Source organism: Lissotriton vulgaris, chromosome 1_1 (assembly GCF_964263255.1).
Source record: "Lissotriton vulgaris chromosome 1_1, aLisVul1.2, whole genome shotgun sequence".
Taxonomy (NCBI): Eukaryota; Metazoa; Chordata; class Amphibia; order Caudata; family Salamandridae; genus Lissotriton; species Lissotriton vulgaris.
The window spans coordinates 610,892,229-610,916,100 of record NC_141685.1 but is presented as its reverse complement, the minus strand read 5'-3'; the positions used below and the strand labels follow the sequence as shown (position 1 = coordinate 610,916,100).

General features: G+C 42.5%; 1 protein-coding gene across 1 annotated transcript in view; it reads left to right on the top strand.

Annotated features, from left to right (window-relative positions):
- Nucleotides 1-23,872, top strand: part of PIGK (phosphatidylinositol glycan anchor biosynthesis class K) — a 477,281-nt gene that overhangs the window by 178,933 nt on the left and 274,476 nt on the right. Inside the window, exon 8 of the mRNA XM_086954133.1 lies at nt 19,506-19,616. Within this exon, the coding sequence (XP_086810259.1) occupies nt 19,506-19,616 (111 nt within the window). The remainder of the gene's footprint in view (nt 1-19,505; nt 19,617-23,872) is intronic.

Sequence of the window (23,872 nt, the reverse complement as noted above, 5' to 3'; positions counted from 1 at the left end):
CCTGCTAGTGCTTTACTGTCACTTGGTGCTTTCCCCTTGGTTTGCACCAGTTGTACCCCAGAGTGGTGCTCTGTTCTTTCCTGCTGTGGCCTGCTGTTGTCGCTTTCTGATACCTTGGTGCCTCCTAGCGGTGTTTCTCACCTTGTTTCTCTCTATTTTGTCTGTCTGTTTTTTTTCGCACACTTTTCCCATGCTCTCCTCAGTTTTGTTGTGATGGCTCCTCGTTGTGGCGCTGAAAAGTTCTCTGAAGCAAACTGATGTCAGCGTGCCATGCGGGGGGTGAGGGCTTATGTGACCTCGCTGACGTCACGCACGCGGAGGATGTCAGGCGAAGTCGTGTGGCAAGGGGCATCTTAACAAAGTCTACAACTAATTCAGTTTTCTTACAGATGTTTTATAGGTGCCTACAGTACTCTGTGTGCATAATCCCCTCATTATAAATGTAACCCTTTCATTGCGGCGGCTATTCCTCCGCAGTGCTAAGGGGCGGGGGGGGGCGTGGCGCTCCCGCGCTGGTGACAGAACCGCTCTGTCACGTCCCTCGGGTGAGCTGTGCTTGTGACGGAACAGTTCCGCTCAATAGAATGCGCCGCGCAGGCGCGAAATCAGCGCCACACAGGCGCGGCGAGCGGGCCGTGGTGGAACCGTTCCGTCCCCAGCACAGCCGACCCGTGGGGCGTGACGGAACGGTTCCGTCACAAGCGTGGGAGGGGTTAAACGGCTCCCACTCGATTAACATAGAGGTGGTGGTACCAGCATTTGTCTCAATACATGTTGTGATACCTTTTGCTATGTATCCTCTAAAAGCTGTGACCTCTAAACTTGTGGGTTATAGTTTCCATGTTGGTATTGGGGCCATTGCTCTGACCTAAGACAAGCACTCAAGTAATAGGCTATTATTAGATATAGACATATATATTCAGTGAGAGCCACAGTTTGCTGCAAGGTGTTAGAGAACATCATACAAATATTCCTTACAGCTGGTTTCTTTGCTCACCATATATCTACAGGAGTCCAATGTAATGACCATTTTATAGGGCAGTATCATTTTAGGTTATTGAGGAACGCGGGAGTGGTGGGTAAGACTGATTCAAATCTATTTCTAGTACAGTTAAACCTCCCACCCCTGGAAAAAAGCTATACGTGCCAACTTGTCAAATATAGTGGTTAATTTAGAGAGAAAGTGGGGCTGATCCGAATTGGGTGCATACATTCTACCCAGTAAGACTGTACTGCATCTAACAGTCCTTCAAGTAGGATGTATCTCACCGGGCACAATGCAGGATTAGAGTAAAAAAATACGAGACAGACTCTTCAGGCAGATGGTTGACAGCATCTCTGATTTTAAATACAATTAGATTAGCCTGTGCAGTATACTATGGGCCTAATCTAGATTCTCCTGAAGCCCTGGTAAACTTGAAAACTAGTCTCGCTGTCGTGAATTTACCTGTCATTCTGGGAGGGGATTTTAACTTTTGATTCAAACTTAGATCGTACCTCCGGAGCCATCTCTTCCCCTCTACATAAATCGAAAAGGGAGTTGAAAAACATCATGAAGGATTTTAATCTTTTGGTTGTTTGGAGAATTAAGAATGGAAATAATAGGGACTACTCTTTCTATAGCCATAGGTATAAACATCATTCACGTATTGACTTTTTACTTATAGATCAAGCCATATTCCCGTCAATTGCCTCTACCTGCTATATTTCTGCTATACTATCAGACCACTCTATAGTAGAATTAATAATTAAGCTTCCTCAGAAGCCACAGATTAAACGCTGGACTCTTGAAAAATCTCTACTTTTACAAAGTGATGTACAAGAGTGTGTGTTGAAACAGTCTGCTGAATACTTCAGATTTAATTCTGCTACTGCATCCGAACAAATAGTTTGGGAAGCATTTAAGTCTTACATAAGAGGTCTATTTACAGCACTTACAGTTGGCAAAAATAAGGCTAGGAGAAAAGCAGAAGAGGAATCTCTATCCAGAATAAAATTAAAAGAACAACTGCTACATCAAGCATCACTAGAGCAGCATACGAATTGGAGACCATACAGAAAGAGCTGGAAGGATTAAAACCTAAATATCAGGCTAACCTAGATAAAATAATGAAGGATAGATGGGATGCGAGTAAACTACAAAACTTCTCCTATGGAGAAAAATGTGGATGTTTTCTGGCATGGAAGACCAGAATGGATAGGGAAAGAAATCAAATTTGTGGGCTAAGACTACATCGTTCAGGTGACATATCCTATGACAATGATCTGATCTCCGAAGAAGCCAGGGTATACATGCAATATCTTTATACCGGAGAAAGGGAAGCCTCGACTCAAAGATCAGTCAATTTGTTAAAGCAGCTGGGCCTACCGCAGTTAACAGCAGCAGATAGTGCCTTTATGAGCTCAGCTATCAGTGAGGGTGAGGTCCATAACCAACTGAAAAAGATGTCTAAAGGAAAGGCAGCTGGCCCAGATGGGCTTCCGATAGAAGTCTACCAAATAAGCCCCTACATCTTTGTCCCAGTTCTAACTTCCCTATTCAATAAAATACATCTGACTGGTGACCTATCCCTCAATCCTGGTTAGAAGCCACAGTCACCTTGGTTCCGAAGCCCAATAAAGATCCTCTAATATTTGAATCATATAGGCCAATCTCGCTACTAAACACCGATTATAAAATCTTTGCGGGGGTATTGGTGGCGAGATTGGCCAAAGTGATTAAAACTGTGATACGTGAAGACCAGAGGGGCTTTATGCCTGGGCGGCAGTTAAATAAATTGACCTTCCAGGCTATTGCTCCAATAGACTATGCTACAAACAGGAAACTCCCGCTAACCATTGTAACAATAGATGCCGCTAAGGCATTTGACCAGGTCAGTTGGCCATATCTATGGGAGGCATTAGCTGGATTTGGTCTCCCGAAAAACTTCATATCATCAATAAAATCACTTTATTTAAATCCAAGGGCTAGAATCCTGGTCAATGGAACCCTTACAGATTGGGTTCAGATATCGCGTGGCACAAGACAGGGGTGTCCCCTCTCCCCTTTATTGTTTAATTTATATATCGAACCTTTGGTTACACAGTTAAGATCGGATCCTTTGATAAAACCTTTTTTTTACATGAATTAGCTTTAAAATGTGCATTATATGCTGACGATCTGTTAATGTTCACAACTAATCCGGGGATTTCAATTCCCCGACTTTTTGAACAGGCGGAAACGTTTGGTGAAGTCTCCGGATATAAAATTAATAAGGAAAAAACAGAGGTTATGCAGTGGTATCAACAAATAATATCTCCCTTAGCTAAACCACAGATGAGATACCTTGGAGTTGTTTTGACACAAGATATCTTAAATATATCAAAAATTAAACTCAATAGAATCCTTAAAGAGGTATGTGCGCTTCTTTTGCATTGGTCTGGTCTTCCTCTAAATATTTTTGGTAGAGTTAATTTAGTAAAAATGGTTATTTTACCCAAAGTTACTTTCTTGTTCAATGCTATTCCTTTGATTTTTTTTCCTAAAGGCATTGCTAAAATACAGGGTAAAATCCGAACCTTTATCTGGAACTCTAAATCTCCCCGCATATCTTGGAAAAAATTGAGGAGAAAACTTAAAGTCGGGGGGTTGGTATTACCAGACCTACTTCTCTATTGCCACTCATTTCATTTAAAAAAAATTCGGTTGCTGGCAGATAAGGCTGATATGTCATCTTTGGGCCGATTATTTCAGGCATTATTACAGGACATCCCTCAAGGGCTTGAATATTTTCTTTATAAGTTTGGTGATCCCAGATTATATAAGAAAGTAAGGTTAAAGATCTTAGAGACTGCCCTGAAGAACTGGGTATTTATTAGGAAAAAACTGGGAATCCCCTATTTTGTGTATCAAGCACCAATATGGGATTCTCCAGGGACACCTGAATGTCTTAAAGATCAATTGTCAAATCCCTCAAGACGGCGGCCATCACACATTGGGGTATTTACAACACAATACACAGTTAATGGACTGGGATTCCATCTCTAGGCTGACGGGAGGAACTCTTACTAGATTTAAATAATATCAATTGTCAGCTTGGTGGGCTACCATATCATGGGCCCCAGAAACTCTTGAATCCAAGTTAGATCTAGTAAATAGAACGGGAAAATGGAAGAAAGAGGTATCCTTCTGGTATGAGGCTATGCTAGATTCAGATGGAATTACTGGACAAGAACTTCTAAAGTTGTGGGGAGGGACAATAGACGCTGAAGAAGGCAACTTAAACATCATGTGGGACGATTCTTTTACGATGTTAAATACCGTAGTTAAAGCGGCTCCCCTCAAAAGAAATCACTTATTTACTCTACATCGAGTCTACATCCCTCCCCAAAAATTGGTCAAGATCACTAATCTAGAACATTGTTGTCCAAGATGCAAAGCTCTCGACGCGGACGACCTTCACATGTTTGTAGATTGTCCTAGACTTTCAGATTTCTGGTCCAGAATAGAAGATTTTATAACTGATGTATTGGGAATTAAATTTTCCATCACTCCCACAGCAATCTTATTTGGTTTATTTTCAGAATATCAATATAAAGAATTGGCAACCAAATTTATTTTTTATGTGATTGTCTTAGCGAGGCGGGAAATATGTAAGGCTTGGAAGGACCCCTTGCCCCCTAAATTTTCCGATTGTCTGAAATACATCATATACATAAGTGAATCGGATATGGCCTGCGATAGCTCTAGCCACGATAAAATCTGGGCGGCCTTAGTGGCCTGGCGGAATCGATGAGATTGCTTTGGTTGTATTCCAATGATTTCACCTGGGCACTGTGGTTGTCGGCTCTCCAGTTCAATACAAGGGCCGTACAGTTATCAAGATTTGGAGTGGAGCCTGCAAACAGTTGCACTGGAGGGGTATCCATACCTTTTCTTCTCCTTTGCTTGAAGTGTGGAGGTCGGAACATCACTGCAAAGGAGGGAAGAGGGGGATTTCCTCATCTAGAATGCCCATTTCTGGTATATGAGGAATAATAAAAAAAAAAAAAAGTAGGATGTATCTCCCTTCCTTGCCCACCTCAGTTAAAATTTGTTTAACGTGTGCACATGGTCTTACCCAGATGGGTACTCCTCTTGCATAGGCAGAGAAAGTAATATAGAAGCATTGGCCCGTTCATCTCTTTCAAATCTCTCTCCCCTCTTCTGCTGTTAAATGGGTCTCCTGAATAAATCCAATGTGACCCCGCATTTAACTGTGTGAGTTATTTAATTCCCCTTCTCTCGGCCATAGCCCTATGTGCACTTGCCCAAACTGAAGTGTTAACTTAAGGAAGGTCATTCAGCCCATGGCTACTATAAGTTACCAGGTGTAAGTGGGGGTGGAAGTGGAATATACAATCATGCTGTGCTCTACTCAAATCCTAATATATATTTATAAGGTTCCGTAGCAGCAAAATATAAACCCACAGATTAATTGCCTCTCAGCCCTGACAATTGTGACCTATGAGGTGCACCATCAAAATATATTAACGCAATGAGCTATACAATTAGTCAGGGTGGAAGAGCTTCCAGCCATAGCCAAAACTGATAAGATTAACATCAATTGCATTAAATTTGCCACGTTAATCAACGATTGTATAGATTCAACTTTTAAGTTTCAATATTGTTGTTCAGGTGGCACACAACTTTTGTTGCAGTAAAAAAAAGAACCCTCAATTTAGTCCTATATAAATTCACCCACAGTTTAGCAGAAACCAGAGGCAAGTGGTCTGACCTTAGACTTTTTGAAAAAATTGTGGTGTCTTTATCCAATGACTGCGAGTCCGAGCCAACTGCAGGAATGTTTTATGATGAGGTAATACGATGCAACACAGCATCAAGTGCAACCCTTTTATCTTTGTGCATGGGAGAGGTGGCACCTGCCCCAGGCCTCCTTCTCCCATGGTGCTGTAGCCCCACACTTAGGTGATGAGGCGATAGTAAAGGAATGTCAGGGCACAGGAAACAGTCCCTACAGCAGATTATTGTTCAGCTTAGGTTCGATGTTATTGGTAAAGAAAAAAGGCAATTGATTTTCAATAATCTTGAGCTTTACTAGAAACAAAAGGGCATATCTTGGGCCTAGTTCTCTTAGCTTAAATTTTACATCCGTAACCGTTGCACTGTGATTGAGCACCCCCAGAGTGTAGTCAGGGAATGTCAATGTCCTGCTTTCCTCTAAAACGTAGTGCCCTGCCTTCTCTGCTGCTTTCAATAGTTGGTCTTTGTCACAGAAATTGATGACTTTGGACACAATTTTTCACGGCTGCTCACTGGGAGGAGGATGTTCAGCGGGGACACAAAGACCGAGCGGCTGATGCTATTATGGTAAATAGTCAATTTTCAGTGAACTTGTTGGAGTTGTTCACTACCATTTCTTCAGGCATCTCCATCATTCTAATATTGCTGCGGCAAGATCATCCTTCTACTTCTTCAGCTCTCCCCTCTAACAAGGGCTCCCGCTTGAGTAATTCCAATGCCTCTTATTTAAGGTCCTTAGTTTGTGGTTGTAGCCCGGCAGTTCCTGTTATGAAAGTTTCCTTTGTGCAGAAATCCCTGGATACCAGCAAATGAACCAAATTTGAACTCCAAGACATTTCTAGAGTCTGCGAGGGCCTGCAGTGTTGTCTAATTTGTTTGGAGACAGTATTATGCTTGTGGATATTTCTTAATTTGACAGCAATGCAGGCGGAAATCACCTCAGGGCCTGCTCTCTCCTGCCAGTACCTATGAGGGACGGCTTGCTGGGGGGTTTATTTCATTTCATTTGTACAGGCTTTTAACATGGCAAATCCAGTGTGAGAAAAATAACTACAGTTCTCTGGCAGCTGCTTAGTAGCTGAAAGTGGTTCATCTTGCTCAAGTAGCAGACCTTTTGGGGTTGGGTAGTCACCAGCAGCGGGTGGTCAGAAGGGAGCTTTTGTGTCAATGAACGCGGGAGCATATATTGGAGAGGCCTCTCTCATGTGCATTTAGCAGGTTGATATGGCCCCTGTCCTGTAGGACCATAAGGACACTTGGTGGGATACTATGCCAACAACATAGAGTCTTGGTCCTTGGGCACAAAGCATCCCACCAGAGCATCCCTCCTGGCTGTATGCAGTTGGAACATTCATCTAATAGATTTACGTTTGGCACTGGGACAACCTTTAAGCTGTATCTGTATCTTAACTCTGACTTGCCGATGGTAGGGGAAAAGTTCAATCTGGGTACTCTGTTTAAATTAGACTAAGTTGGGACATCCTGCACAGGTATATATAATTCAGTATTAAAGACCTGCTGCCCAAAAGAAAGTAAATTGAGCCCTGCAATATACTTAGATGTTGGTCGCGACTTCGAGCAGCTGTTGGATACAGTTAGGAACTGTTGGGCATGCTTGCTTTATTCAGTGATTGTGGCAATCATTGGAGGTTTGATGGTGTCAAGGATTCAGAGTGACCTCTGTGGATCAGTTATGAAGCTATGGTCACTGCCCTTGTCGTCTAGGGTCCAGAAGCTCACTGGCAGTCCCAAGGAAAGAAATCCATGTGGAGTGGGCTTCCTGTCAGCCAACTGTCCCTGCCGTTCCCCGCTGCTCCTGGAGCCAGCCATTCACTATGCGCACAGACAGTGTACCTTTGTACTGCTGCAAGTCAACAATCTGTACCCAGCATCTGGATTGAGCAGGAAGGGGCACCTCTTGTAACGCTGCAACTCCTTACATGGTCCCGTCTAAATGGCAGCCATGCACCATTTAGTGCTCCATGCGTCCTAAACCGGGTCTTCACTTTAGGATCCCTCAATCCCTCGCCCCCTCACCGCCACCTGATAAAATGTCAAAGAACAAAACAAAGGCCAATACTGGATACCCTTAAAGGGGGAAAATTGTGGTCACCTTTATGAACAAAGCATAACGGTCCAGATTACGTCATCAGTCAAAAAAACTTTTTATTATTTTCTTTAATTTAACTTTCCCGCTTCCCGATTGCAGCAGTGTAAACTATCGGCTCCCGGCCCGGAGATAAATCCACCGATTCAAGTATACGGAGTGAAATTACAAAATTCAAGCGGACATGTAACATGAGCCACCGCTAACCGGGAGACTCTGCGCCACCATAAAAAGCGTCATTGTGTACCTGTCGAATGTCCCACAGAAACACGCATGGCCATTAAGTGACTTTATAAGAAAAAGATTGGTCCTGATGAGAACCCCAGACTTGGGGGTTTGAAACGCGTCGACCTTTTGACCTTCAATAGGAGTGACTGAACTCTTTTGTCATATGACCAAATTCTTTAGAATTAGGTTTTGGTTTTCATTAATAAGAATTAATGTTCTAAACATATAATTGAAATTATTTTCGAATCATAAATAGGGATCATCATTCACTGTTTATTTCAATTGCTCTTTGTGACAAAAGGTGTTCTATTGTTTGTGTGTACAATTGGATGAATGCAGAATGAATGTTTGAGAGGATGTGTGTAAATTGTAAATTGTAAATATGTATAAAGACTTTTTGTGTTGTTATGTCTAACGTTTGAACTGTTTATACATGCACAATTAATTTGTGAAATCATTTACTAAAAAGAAAGTTAAATTAAAGAAAATAATAAAAAGTTTTTTTGACTGATGACGTAATCTGGACCGTTATGCTTTGTTCATAAAGGTGACCACAATTTTCCCCCTTTAAGGGTATCCAGTATTGGCCTTTGTTTTGTTCTTTGGTATCTTTGGCTTAGCCTTGCTGGAAACAGCCAGAACCCTGTGTTGTTTTTTCCACCTGATAAAATGTGCCACGGTCGGACGTGCAGCGGACGCGCGCAGCGGGCGCGCCGTATGCGCGCCGAAGGCGTGCCAAAGGCAAGCCCGTCTGCGCCCGTCCGCGTCCGACCGGGGCCAGGGGCGACACCCCCTGCAAGCTCTACCCAATGCCTGCAGACACCCATTCACTATTCTCGTAGTGAACTGCTTACTTACCAGAAAAACAACAGAGTTGCCGTAAGCCAACAATGCACCCGCCTGACACCAGGCCTTATCCATGGACCCATTTCGTGCATGGCTTGTCACTGGTCCAGTATGGCTCCAGCCCAACTCAATAGTCATTTACCCCCCACGAATAACAACCTTACACTAAATTGTCTATATTTCAATGCCAGATCTTTACCGGGACATGCTCTAGATATCTGGGAGCTATTAACATCTAAGTCACCGGACCTGGTTTTTGTAACAGAAACATGGCTATCTGAATCCAATGCTCCTGACCTGGGGATTGCCATCCCCCCTAACTACAAAATCATCTCCAAAGACAGAGCCGGCAAAAAGAGAGGTGGCGGGGTTGCTGTTATATTTAGAGAGCACTTAACCTGCCTGGTCGAAACAACAACCGCCCAACCTGAACACGAAATCTTACCGTTCAAAATTCTCCTGGACGGCTATACCATGCTAGCAGGTGCAGTGGTTTACAACCCCCCAGGACATCAGACAAATATCGGGGCAAACCTATTAAAGCAACTCCTGCCAATATGTTTAAAACACAGAAATTACATGATAGTCGGCGATTTTAATATTCATTTTGAAAAAACAGATGCCCCAGGATCTACTGAACTCAAATCAGACATGGAAATTCTTCAACTTAAACAGTGTATCGTGGGCCCTACGCACTCTGCGGGCCACACACTAGATCTCCTATTCACCAACATTACTTCCACCAGTATTAAAGAAATCAACCCACTGCTCTGGTCAGACCACTCTCTTATAGATTTTTCTCTCTCCCTTTCTGGGCGACCCCCTAAAACCAAATCCGTTCAACAGATATCCAAACGAGCTTGGAGGTTGATTAATGAAACAAATTTTGATTCTAATTTCCCTAAAGACAAGGTCATATTTCCGGAGGACTCTTCTATCTGCCTGAACGCCGCTCTACTCGAGGAGGGCATACTGCAAACACTGAATGTATTAGCCCCACTAAGAACAGCCAGAACCAAAACCATATCTGAGAAATGGTATACTCCCAACCTAAAAAGCCTAAAAAAAACCTGCCAAATAAAGGAACATCTGTGGAGAAAGTCCAAAGACAGTGAAGCCAGATTAAACTACGTCAATGCTCGGAAACAATACATCCTTGCCATAAAACAAGCAAAAAAGGACTACTTCACACAACGAATACAGGATAACTGCAACTCAACAAAAGAGTTATTCAAAATAGTTAAAGAACTAGGCAAACCCCCCAGTACGTCACAAACTCTAACCCCCTCCACTGAGGCCTGTGAACGTATTAGTACATTCTTTTCGGATAAAATCAAAAAGATTTACTCCTCCTTCATCCCTCAAAACATCAATCTGTCCGATTTTTCTTCCACAAATGTCCCCCCATCAGAATCCCTTATAGACTCCCTAAACTCCTCAGACCTAGACACCGGGCCCCATCTCACCAGCTTTGAATTATTTTCAACCGAAGAGGTCCTGGCAGTACTGAACACAATTAAATCTGGATCCCCTTCAGATCCCTGCCCCCACTTTGTGTTTTCAAAAATTATATCCGTGCTTTGTCCCCTCATCACCCAACTGTTCAATAAATCATTAACTACAGCCACCTTCCCACAAGCCTGGAAGCATGCCTCTGTCACTCCCTTACTAAAGAAAGCTGGAACTGACATCTTAAATCCCGAAAACTACAGACCAATATCACAGCTCCCTTTTCTCTCAAAAGCCCTGGAGAAACTGGTCAACATACCTAGAGACCAACTCCCTTCTAGACCCGTCCCAAACAGGGTTTAGAGCCAATAACAGTACTGAAGCAACGTTGCTGGCAGTGTCGGACAGTATCAGATCCACCGCCGACCAGGGTGGGGCGGTGGCGCTGATATTGCTCGACCTGTCAGCGGCGTTTGATACGGTCTCCCATGAACACCTGCTTCATATACTTCGAAGCAAGGGAGTACAGTCTAAAGCTTTGGGCTGGCTCCACTCCTTCTTATCCAACCGTACCCAAGCTGTACACATGGGACAGTATCACTCCAAACCAAGCACCATCGGCTGTGGGGTACCACAGGGTGCCTCTCTGAGCCCCACCCTCTTCAATGTCTATGTTTCATCTTTAGCCGACATTGGGAGGAAGTGGGGCATTGGAGTCTGCTCATACGCTGACGACACACAGCTGGTGGTGACTATGGATGAAGGCCCTGAGGTAACTAAATCCAAATTACACAACTGTCTAGGAGAAATGGCCCACTGGATGCACAAGCATTCCCTGAAGCTGAATGCCGGGAAATCAGAGATCCTACTATTTGGGGGAGCAAAACATGTATGGGATGCCACATGGTGGCCCCCTTCACTGGGAACGGCCCCCTCTCCCAGTCAACACACCAGGAACCTGGGAATTATCATGGACGATACTCTTTCCATGAAAGATCATGTCAGATCACTCTGCGGGAAAAGTTTTGCCATACTCAAACTCCTTGCCAAAATATTCCCCTGGTTACCTTTGGACTGCAGACGGTCCGTCACGCAGGCACTACTGGTCAGTCGCCTGGACTATGGTAATGCACTTTTTAATGGGATGAACGAACATCTATTCTCACGTCTGCAGATTGTGCAAAACCAGGCGGCTAAACTCGTTCTTAACAAAAGTAAGCGCGACTCAGCATCAGAGTGCCTAAATAAACTTCACTGGCTCCCAATGCGTCAGAGGGCTGCCTTCAAGTTACTTAGTCATGCTCATAAGACCCTACATGGAACTGGCCCTTCGATACTGCAAGGAAGGATCGAATTTTACAAACCTAACAGAACTCTGCGATCTTGCCAATCTGCATTGGCAAAACCTAAACGCATCCACAAGGTCAGAACAGGTGGACGTTCCTTTTCCCACCTAGCAGCTAAGAGATGGAACAAGCTTCCCCCCAAGCTAAGACACACCTCCAATTATCTTCAGTTCAGAAGGGATCTTAAAACGTATCTCTATACTAAACCATAAATCCCAGCTGTCACTCCAGTAGCTTCTCTGGCTCTTAGCGCCGTGATATCCTTCGGGATGATTGATGCGCTCTATAAAAAACCGAAAAATAAATAAATAAAATAAATAAACCCACTCAGGAAACCTCTACAGAGGTGGCAGGTTCCAGGGCAAGCCAACAATTTCCTACCGCAGACTCTGGATTATCATGGATGATGCATCTTTGGTAGAGCATGCTACTCTTTAACGCCTGCTATTTTAGGCAGTCCAGCTACGCCACCATGAACTGATGATTCCTATTATGTTTTTTTGTTGAACGCAGCTTGTGCAAGTGTTTCCAAACTGTGTGCTTCCATTCACAATAAATAAAATAACAAAAAACACCTAGGGAGAAAAGAGAGGCTGAGAAGGGCCCACGCCTGCCTCTAAAGTAACTGTACAACACAATAATTGGTGTGGTGGCCTTATTATAAGAGCATCTGGGGAAAATACCAGTTGCTACTTTAATGATCCTGTTTGGAAAACGTTGGTGTGTCTCCTACTAAACCTGGCAATTCTAAGAATTGGACGAGGTGGGCTCCCTCAGGTAATGTGACATGCTTCATCATAGTCCATCTCGTCCAGCGACCTCCCTGCTGCACAATTAAGCAATGCAGCAATATGGTAATAGAAGATTTCTCAAATAACCTAGAGTTTCACTTCTAATTGATAGATAAAGGCAAATGTAATGTATTGTGTCCTAACGCTGCTAGACATTCCAAAGGTCCTTACAGCAGTGGTGCACAGTTTGAAAAGGGACAGCCTGGGTATTGAGAGTGCACTAAACAGTCAAATTAAACTAGCAAGCTTCACTTGGAAAGTTTTTATACAGCTAGATAATATATGCATCTCTACTTGAAGTGCCTGATTATTGGAGAATGCAAACTTCATATGTCAAATTGATGTTTGTTCACAATCTGTGTATAACACTTTCCAAGAGCAAGTTAAACATGCCCCAGTGAGATGGTGAATTCTTTTTTTTTTTTCTGTCCTCATTCGCCATCAGATAAATTCAGAGCCTATTCGATTTGCTCCTATGCTCCCCTCTTGAATGGCCCCAACTGGAGAGCTCTGTATCTAGATGGATATGCTTTACACAGCCTCTCTACAGATTTGTTCTGTATCACTCGGGCGCCTCACAAAAGCCAGAGAGATTAAGTAAGTTAGTGTAAAGGCTTAATCATTGGACTGATTTCATTTTATTTATCTAAGCTGCCCAGCCATTTCTCACATGGGCCCCAGAAATCTTTTTTACTGTTTTTGTCTTTTTCTAATCTAACTCTGTCCAACTTCATTGTGTAGTTAATAGAGATCACCCAATCCAATAGAGTTGGAGAAGTATCCTTGTCCCTTTGTGCAAGTAAAATCAGATATAAACAAAACTTGTTTTCCCCCTTTGACATAGACTCAAAATGTGGAAGCCATCCAAAGAATACTAAAGTTATGTGCTTACCTGAGTGCTTACGCCAAAAACACCTTCCATACCTCTATTTACCTCCGCCCAAAAATGACGCTGCTCTGGACAAGTTAAAAACATATGGACATCATCCGCATTGATCTGGAAGCACTTTGAGCACTTTGTCGCTAGGCTTTTCGAAAATTTTGAGAGCTTAAGAGGAGACCAAATACTCCCTGTGAATACAAAAGATATGATTTCTTCTTAAATTTGCAGGTTGCACTGTAGTGTATAGAATGTCGTAAGATACTTGCCATAAATCTTCGAGGTTGCTGCTAGGCAAGTTCTCTCCCCACTGCTCCTTTGGTATTTTAAATTCACCGTCTTCCAGGTCAAGCAGTAACCAGTATAGAGTCGTCACCTCTTTCTTCTATGCAATTTTTCTCGATAGTGTTGTTTCCAGTTCATTGGACATGCCCACATCCGTCCCCACAATTTGATGCCAACTTTTTTTTGCCAGTACTTAAATTTGGACAGTCCATTGTCTGCCAGTGAATTCATCTTATACAAAGATAACAGAGATCCCTCCGGTATCAGCTGTCCCCACCGCAGATTTCCTGCCTCGATTAGGGGAGTTGACAAAACGTCTTTAGTCCATCCTGGTGAGCCTGGGGCATTCCAAATGGGTGCTAGAATACTAAAATAAATATTTTCTAAAGTTATCTTAAACTTAGCCCAAGTGCTGACTAAGCTGTTTAGTACTTTCAGGCGAACTTTCCAAGAATCTCCATATTTGTATAAGAAAACCTGACTCCCTCTATCCACATCCAGGAGCATCTCCTTAAACATTACACCGATATCTGAGCCATCTGGGAAGTGCATGCGCATTTTTCCTGCCCTCAGTGAGAATACCATTGCATACAAAACTAGATCTGGGAGGCATAACCCTCCTTTGGGTTTTTTTCTGCACAGCTTCTTCCACGATATTTGAATACCTTTCGAAGCCCAGATAAAGGTATTTAGTTTCGACTGAAGAGTTTTCAAGCTTTTCTCATTAAATGCCAGCAGGCTATTTAGTAATAAGAAAATTATTTTAGGCAACCGCATAATTTTATTAAGTTAACTTTACCAAAAAGAGTCAGAGGTAAGAAGGCCCACCCATTAAGGAATTGTGTATTTCTTTCCTAACTTTTTGAAGGTTTGTTTCAGCAATCTTATTGATATTTTGGGTGATCAGTATTCCCAAATACTTCATTACTTTTTTTGTTGAATAGACAGAGGCTCCCAAATTCCATGCCATCCATTCAGTTTTTACGACATTTATTTCATATCCAGAAACCCACCCAAAATTCTGTGCTTCTTTATATATTAACAGGATTGTAGTATTCAAGACCAACGTGAATATCATTAGTTCATCGGTGTATAATGCCGCCTTCTTTTCCCAGTGTCTGAATTTAAAGGAAGGTATACTTGGATGTATTCAGCCAGCGGCTCAATATGTAAATTAAAAAGCATTGGAGATAGCGGGCAACCCTGGCGAGTGCCTCTCTGGATTTTAACTGGGGGAGATAGGTTGCCGTTTACTAGAATCCTGGCTGTAGGGGCCTTATAGATCATAGAGACTAACCTACAGAAGTTTTTACGTTACTCTCTTTTAATATATTTTTTAAATAGGCTCCTCTGTGAAAAGCCTTTGTGGCATCTATAGTTATTATGGACAGGGGGGATTTTGTATAGATTTGCTACATAAATTGCCCCAATCAAGTTGTAGGTAAGGTCTCTTATTCCTCTCCCTCTAACAAAACGCTTTTGATCTCTATGAAGTAGATTCTCTGGCACTCCATTCAGCCTCTCTGCCAACATTTTTGTAAAGATCTAATAATCGATATTGAGCAGAGAGATCGGCCGATATGAGTCACATGAGCGTGGTGGTTTAGAGGGTTTGAAGATTAACGCTACTGTTGCTTCATTTCAAGAGGGTAGTATATCTCCCCCTTCTTCAAAAATATGAGAGAATAGTATTGACATGACAGGAATGAGAACTTCTCTTAAAACCTTATATAATTCCGCAGCAATACATCTGGGCCTGCGGCTTTCCCAGATTTACCATAGCTATTCTGATCTCAACACTTGAAATCGGCATATCAATATTCCGAGATTTATCTTCAGTAATTCTATTTGGGGGCGTCTGACTCAACCAATTTCTTATTTCCCCTTCTGGGACAATTAAATCTTCATGATAGACTTTCTCAAAAAGTAACTGAAAGGCCTTTTTAATATCATTTGGGGTCTCAAGTATATCTCCGGTAACATCCGAGTTTAACTCAATAATGGTACTTCTAGCCAGATCTTGTTTGGTCTTCCATGCCAGAAGCTTCTGGCAGCTCTTCCCGTACTCAAAATCAGCCTTAAATCGAGGACAGCCGCCAGGTCTGATTTAAGAGACTCTAGCTTTGCTTACATGTTTACGTTCAAAGGATTATTCTGCTGTGTATGAGGTTGTGTTCTTTTTCCCGTATTTCCTTTTCTATTCCCTCAACCTCTGTTTTATACTTTTTATGTCTTGCAGATTGTATAGCGGTTATTAGACCCTTTAAATAAGCTTTGTACGCATCCCAGACCACTTGTATCGAGGCAGAACCTAAATTAGTTTGAAAGAAGGCCTCTGATTCCAATATTAACTTCTCAGTTATGATTTCTTCCAAAAGAATAGCACGCTGTAGTGTCTATCTTCTGGGGGTCGGTCTAATCGGAACCTTGAGTGTTAATGTCACTGCTGAATGGTCAGAAAGGGGCTCCCCCACAAGTTTAACATCCTGAACCCATTTCTTTAAAACTGCATTCAACAGGAAGTAGTCTAGTCTAGACTTATGTCCAGATTTTTTTATTATGAAAAGTATAGCCTCTTTTATTACCCATTTTAGTCCTCCACACATCATACCAGGCTAGCTGTTTCATCGCACTTTTGATTTGTGCTCTAATTTTAAGGTTTTGAATGGATCTACTTCTTTGTGATTTATCTAGTACATGGTCTAAAACCACATTAAAATCTCAAGCTAATATTAATGGGTCTGTATAATTTAGCAATTCAGAAAATAAATTCTTAAAAGGAGCCGTGTCATCTATGTTTGGCCATAGTAACTCGCTACTGTGAACTTAAAATCATGGCATTTGATTTTGGCTATAGCCCATCTCCCCACCCAATCCACTGTGCTGGCCTCTAAAGAGATAGCTGAGTTTTAAAAAAATATATTACAACTCCCTTAGATGATAGTAGTTGTGTAGTACAAATCACTTCTTGATTCCACTTCATAGGTTTACATAAGGATTTTAACTCACTTTCTGACAGATGTGTCTCTTGTAATATACAAATCTGTTCCGAAGTGTCTCTCAAGTATTGAATGATTTTTTGCATCCTATAATTTGTTCTTGGACCATTCAGGTTCCAGGAAAGCAACTTTAATCTAAAATTCTGATTCTCTATTGGACATCTCTCCGTTGTCATCTCTGAATAAAGCATTCTACTCTGGCGATTTGGATTTTTTTCCCCTCTGCTCCTCACACTGTGCTCCCCCCTAATCCCCTAGTGATCCGTTCCCTGGAGAACCCACACTTTTTCCTTTCATGGCCTCTACCTATGCCTATGGGCCCCCCTCAGGTCAGGAGCTTAATACTAATTTACAGACTATTCAGAAACTAGTCATACCCCAGAAGCTACTATTTTTTTATTCCTGTTCCCTCTAGAGCCCGTGATATGGACTGTAAAAGATTCTCTGCATCTTCAACTCGTCTAAATACCTGCATTTTGTTGTTATGCATTACTTTCAACAAAATATTAGTTGTTCTGTGGCTCCCATTTTTTTAGGGGATCAAGTAGTTTCCCCAACTCCCATTGCCTAGAAGCTGTGATTGCGGAAACATCTGATCGTATTTGAAACGCTACATCTTCTGCAAATACGGAATTTAATTTGAGAGCTTTTTAAGAATGTCCATCCTCTTTTAAACTATATGATATAAAAAATGCACTAAGATTTTTCTAGGTCTCTTTTTATTGGGATTGAGTCTAAAAGGGTCTCTATGTACTCTTTGTATATCGTTTATAAGCTCCTCCTCTGAGCATTCAATACTAGTGGCCTGTTTTATTAACTTTACTACACACTCTTTCAGTTTGTTCCCCTCCACCCCTTCCGGGATCTTAAGTAAGTGAATGTTGTTTATCCTTTGTGAATTCTCTAAAGACTCTAGTTTATCTTGCATTTCCAGCCCTTTCTCTTTCAGTGCAGCTATGTGCCTTGTGTTGTCTCCTGTCTGGGTTGCTAATTCAGATACAGTAAACTCAAGTGCCGTGGTCCTAGCAGCAAGTGAGACCAACTTAACTTTGAGTTTTTCACATGAGCTTTTAAAGTCTATTTGGTTACTTTCCGAAACCTAGAATCTACTTCTCACTTCCTCAGCTAGTGCTTGTATTAAACCACACATTGAATGTGACTGAGAGTCATTAGCAGGTGTTTTCTGTATTTGTCTGTAATTTCTGGGCACTGTAAGATATTTTCTTCCTGCAATCCTCCTTTATCCATAAGTAGCTGAAACCTGTTAGATGTAGGAATGCTATTCAGGGAGGTTAGAGACTCGCTAGGGTTGTGTGTAGAGGTCTTGGCTCCTGGTTTTAACATTAGTGTGGTGGAAGTAACTTAAAAAAGTTTCTTAAAGAAGGCTTAATTTAGGGGTCTGTCCAGCCGGTGGTGCACTTCGTTTAAGCGCCCCTGAATCCTTTGGTTTATTTTGTTCTGGGAGTTTCTTTTGATTATTGGGTTGCTCTGCCTTTCGTTATTGTATGGCTTCACTATCCTGTGAGTCCAGCATATGTAAACTCAATGTTGAACTCCTTAAAGAGCATCTAGACTGTACCCACCCTGTATCTGCTTACCTACAATCAAGATTTTTCCCTGTACCGCTCTGCTACTCTGCCTCTTTTCCCCTTCTCACCAGAGAGATTTCACATAAACTTTCCAGTCTTGACTCTCTCTCCTTACCCTTCTCCTGCGGCAGCTGGCAGTTTTTTTTTCAGGCTCTGCGACAGGCTTTGGGATTGGGATTGCAATCCCTCCGACGCTGTAGGTGTGCTGCCTCTGCCTCCGACTCTCCCGCTCTGGAAGCTCTGGAGGGGGAGCCTAGCTACGGCTTTCCGCCTGCGACTCAGCTTGTTTGCAGCGTGGGACAAGAGCAGCTCCCTACCCACATGGAAGTCTGATGCCTGCTGCATCTCCAAACAGTTGCGCTGCGTTGAGCGCCCCAAACTGCCGATCCTTACTGCCTCCAACTCCGCGACCTTTCTTCGAGTACCCCCGCAGCTTTCGCCACACTGATGTCAGCCAGTGAGGAGCACAACGTCAGGAGACATACAACACCTATGTAGGTAACGCAAATAGAAATCAAACGAATAAACAAGTAATGCACAGTTTTGAGCATACCACGTACATCACTTATAGTCCATACTTTCCGGGGTGCATTATATCGTCATTATATCCCCGAGTGCATTTTTAGCGTATTCTGTTTCCTGACCTGTGGGAGCCTCCGCTACTCGCCGACCGCCATGTTGGTGAATTCTTACAGATGCACCATACATTAGGCCCCGGGCGTGGTTGCTAAAAGCCTCTACACTTTTAATTAGTGTTTAATGTTTTGTATCAACATATTTTTGGTTTTCATATGCATCTAATCAAATTGCTTGCAAGTGACTAAAATTGATGAAGGAACTTGGGAGAAGAAGTGGGTGAGTTAGGTGCTTTGGCACCTTTAAAGATAGAGCCATGTGACAGAGTTCAGGTATTCTGATTGAGTTCATTAAACATACAGGCGACTATTCAAAATGAATAAAACTCATTATCCTTTCGTCTTTTGCTTTTATGAAGCAGAGGTTAATTTGTCACTTGGAAAATAGACATTTCCTGATATTGAAATATTTTGCAATGCCAATTGAACATCATGTTGCTTCCATCTGGTGCCTCTTTGCACTCCTGTTAATTGGTTCGTCATGTATATTTGATGCTTTTGATTCATGCTTTTAATTCATGACGTTACAGTCTGATCTTTAGTTACTAACTATGCTGTTTGTATTTAGCACCAACCGGATCTTGGAATTGGAGTGCACCTTATGGACAGATACACGTTTTACGTCTTGGAATTTTTAGAAGAAATAAATCCTGCTAGCCAGGCTAATATGAATGACCTGGTAAGATATGCATTTTCTCTGTATACCCTTCATTTATGTTGTGGGTAAAATATGAACTATATTTTTGATTAGTCTGGAGATTCCTAAGGGTTAGTTAATATTAATGCTTGGAATTGTTATTTAGCAATTCATTGAAGAATGTTCAAGTGGGACATGTATGCCGACTTTTAACACTCTCATTTGCATGTTTTCTGAATATGCAAGATAAATAATTCAAGAGTGCGTGCTGTTTTTTTTACATACATAAATGATTATAACTACAGATCCAGCGTGTATTGCAGAGGGTGTGTCTTTTTTAAAATAATTATTGTCAGTATTGTAAGACTTGGAAAAAGAGATCATGTATTTATTACTTTCGTTTAAGAGAATTCCAATATGGCAGAATTTTCATGATGTAACAGATGCAATGTTTTCAGATCATTTGGTGATTACAGAATGTTACTAAAAGCGATATAATACTTCTACATTTTCTTTAACCCTAAGTGTCATTAAAGACCCTAATAGTAGGTCTCTTTGGGTTGAAGATTCAATTTCCAACTGAATGACCTCCTTCAGGAAGTGCAAGATTTCTCCCAATGCCAGTGATAAAGTCCTTTCTTTTTTCACTAAACTCGTCACAATGCTCAGTGGAAGCTATACACCATGAGAGCCCCAGGATGTTTAAAGGCCTGAATAGAACTGGCAAATTCCCTGAACTACCACTGTCATTGTAAGCAAAATGTTTCTACTTCCAGGTCAACATAGCCTTTAAGGGCCTTTGGGAGAAGTGTCAGAAACATAAAGGGATAAGACCATCTATCTCCAGAGTCTAGCAATCCGGGTTACTTCTGCTGACTCTATCCTGCAGCTGGCTCGAATCTGGGGATTTACTAAAAAACGTATCAAAGCATAAATTAAACTTTTCAGCCATTGACCTATCATGGCATCTTCATTTAAAGTTCTCTTCTCTTTTGGGCTTGGGAAGCAAGAGAAGATCCGGGGAAACGAGGCAAACTCCTTCCCTGCAAAAAGATGTATTATTTGTACACTAAAGTGCCTACTAAGTGGTAAATAAGGGGGTGGTGATGGACGGAGCATCTGAACCAATCAAACACTCACACCCAGTCAAAAGATCTGAGTTTGATCCATCATCGTTCTTTAGCCCAATCTGCCACCCCAGTTCAGACATGGCTATATGCAAATCAGTCTGACCCTGTGCCTCATGGGAACAGTCCAGCCCGAACTGCCAAGCCATGCCTTCCCTGGACCGGATACAAGCTTCTGAGGACCGGTTTCTGGCATTCCAGCCGTCTTCAGCCGGCTTGCTTGAATCCTGTGGCAAAGTGAGCAAGGAACTCACGTCTGAACATACCCTGCCACACTTATGGCGGCCAAAGTGGTACAAAAGGGGGTGGTGATGGACGGAGCATCTGAACCAATCAAAGACTCACACCCAGTCAAAAGATCTAGGTTTGATCCATCACCGTTCTTTAGCTCACTCTGCCACCCCAGTTCAGACATGGCTATATGCAAATCAGTCTGACCCTGTGCCTCATGGGAACAGTCCAGCCCGAACTGCCAAGCCATGCCTTCCCTGGACCGGATACAAGCTTCTGAGGACCGGTTTCGGGCATTCCAGCCGTCTTCAGCCCGGCTTGCTTGAATCCAGTGGCAAAGTGAGCAAGGGACTCACGTCTGAGCATACCCTGCCACACTTATGGCGGCCAAAGTGGTACAAAAGGGGGTGGTGATGGACGGAGCATCTGAACCAATCAAAGACTCACACCCAGTCAAAAGATCTAGGTTTGATCCATCACCGTTCTTTAGCTCACTCTGCCACCCCAGTTCAGACATGGCTATATGCAAATCAGTCTGACCCTGTGCCTCATGGGAACAGTCCAGCCCGAATGCCAAGCCATGTCTTCCCTGGACCGGATACAAGCTTCCGAGGACCGGTTTCTGGCATTCCAGCCGTCTTCAGCCCGGCTTGCTTGAATCCAGTGGCAAAGTGAGCAAGGGACTCACGTCTGAGCATACCCTGCCACACTTATGGCGGCCAAAGTGGTACAAAAGGGGGTGGTGATGGACGGAGCATCTGAACCAATCAAACACTCACACCCGGTGATGGATTAAACTCAGATCTTTTGACTGGGTGTGAGTGTTTGATTGATTCAGATGCTCCGTCCATCACCACCCCCTTTTGTACCGCTTTTGGCCGCCAAAAGTGTGGCAGGGTATGCTCAGACGTCAGTCCCTTGCTCACTTTGCCACTGGATTCAAGCAAGCCGGGCTGAAGATGGCTGGAATGCCAGAAACCGGTCCTCGGAAGCTTGTTTCCGGTCCAGGGAAGACATGGCTTGGCAGTTGGTCTGGACTGTTCCCATGAGGCACAGGGTCAGACTGATTTGCATATAGCCATGTCTGAACTGGGGTGGCAGAGTGGGCTAAAGAACGGTGATGGATTAAACCCAGATCTTTTGACTGGGTGTGAGTGTTTGATTCAGATGCTCCGTCCATCACCACCCCCTTTTGTACTACTAAGTGGTAAATGTTTGCCTAGAGAGAAAGACCACCGAGGAGGGTAATGCTTGCTTAATTTTGCTTCAGATTGTATTCCATTCTGATTATAAAGCAGACTCACTCTTGTTCAGAAACAGATCAGCGCCACCAGATTGCCCTGGACAAAGTACCCCCCTGTCTGTTTACATATGACTTTGAGATCATATTGTACACATAAACCACTGACTGGTCATGACCTGATGGCAAAAATATCCTTAAGGCCAAAAATATTGTCATAGGTTCTCTCTCCTTTGAAGTCTATTGGGGTCATCTGGAGATCACTGATCTTGTGTACTTTGAGCCCCCAGTGCCTCCCATCCAAGAACCATGACACCCAAGGTCACAATACCTGCAGCTGCAAGTGCCTGTGGGTTGTCTGCCATCAACCACTGCAGATCCCTGTGCAACAGCAGAGTAGGATGCTTCAAAATAGCAAAATCTAGATCCCAGTTCCTGGTGATGGTATTACACGCACAATCTCAGCCCATAATAAGACAATTGAGAATTGAAATCAGTACAGGTACACTTTGTTTGAAGTAACCACGCGCTTTATAAATTACTTTATTATTATTTTTATTATCTACCTACTCGTGATTTGGTTATCTCGTGTGTCATCACTTAGAACACTTTCTATGTCCCTTCGCAATGGGGAGATCACAGCGAGGAACATAAACCTCAAATGCAAATTCAATCATGTACTGATGTGCAATGCATTCCTTTTATATAGATGAAAACTCACTTGTCCCAGACTTCCTGAATCACAATCAGTCTTCACCCTGCCATGCGCATCTTCCTGATCCAGTAATCAGAATAGTGAGGCTTTGGTGGCTTGGCTGGACATACTCTTAATTTTTTGAAAAACGTGGCCAAGGTAAGGTGAGGTAATATCATGCTAGCAAAGACATGAAAATTCATTAGAGAAGGAAAAACAGAAAACAGTCTTTGCTAGGTCATGAAAAGAAGAACAATATGTTCAAATCTTAAAAGCTTAAAGCATAATATTGTCTATGCCCTGGCCGAAGGGGAAGCTTCATGATGTTATGATTTAGTACTCCTCCCTTCCACCATCTGACCCTAACTTACTAACATCGTACACTTGAGGATCCTGCTGACAGCAATGTTGAGCTGAGGCCTTCAAAGTCCATTTCAGAGAGTACTCGACAGCAAAAATGGATTGCCCAGTCTGCCCGCAGGGCTTCAGTCATGAATGCATTAACCACAAAGTTCACCCCTGAGGGTCTTGTTTTAAATGAATATGAGACTAAGTATCATTTGTGTGAGATGTGTTAAGGGGTCCAGCAAAATGTTTCATATTTTCATAGGGTCTATCTAGGTGATCTGTGTATATGTTTACTGTATGTTCTGTGCAGCCTGTCTTGTACTATTTCTTAAAAAGTCCCAAAAACCTAAATAAAATTCTTTACTTTTGACCATTATTGTAACTAATTTATTGATAACCCCAAGTTCTGAATAATCTTTATCCATCCTTTGTTTTAACTACAGCAGATGAAATATAATAATAATTAGTCTCGCATTCATTTTAACTTAGACCCTCCAGGGTGCACTTTCTTGTTGGTATTAAGACCATAAGCAATCATAGACCTCTATTTACTGGGTAGTCCTTCTCTGGTGTCATGCAAGTGCGACACACTAAATAAGATAATATTAGATCTTCCTTGATTGTATTTGGAATTTCAGATTCATCTCCCTTCAGTATG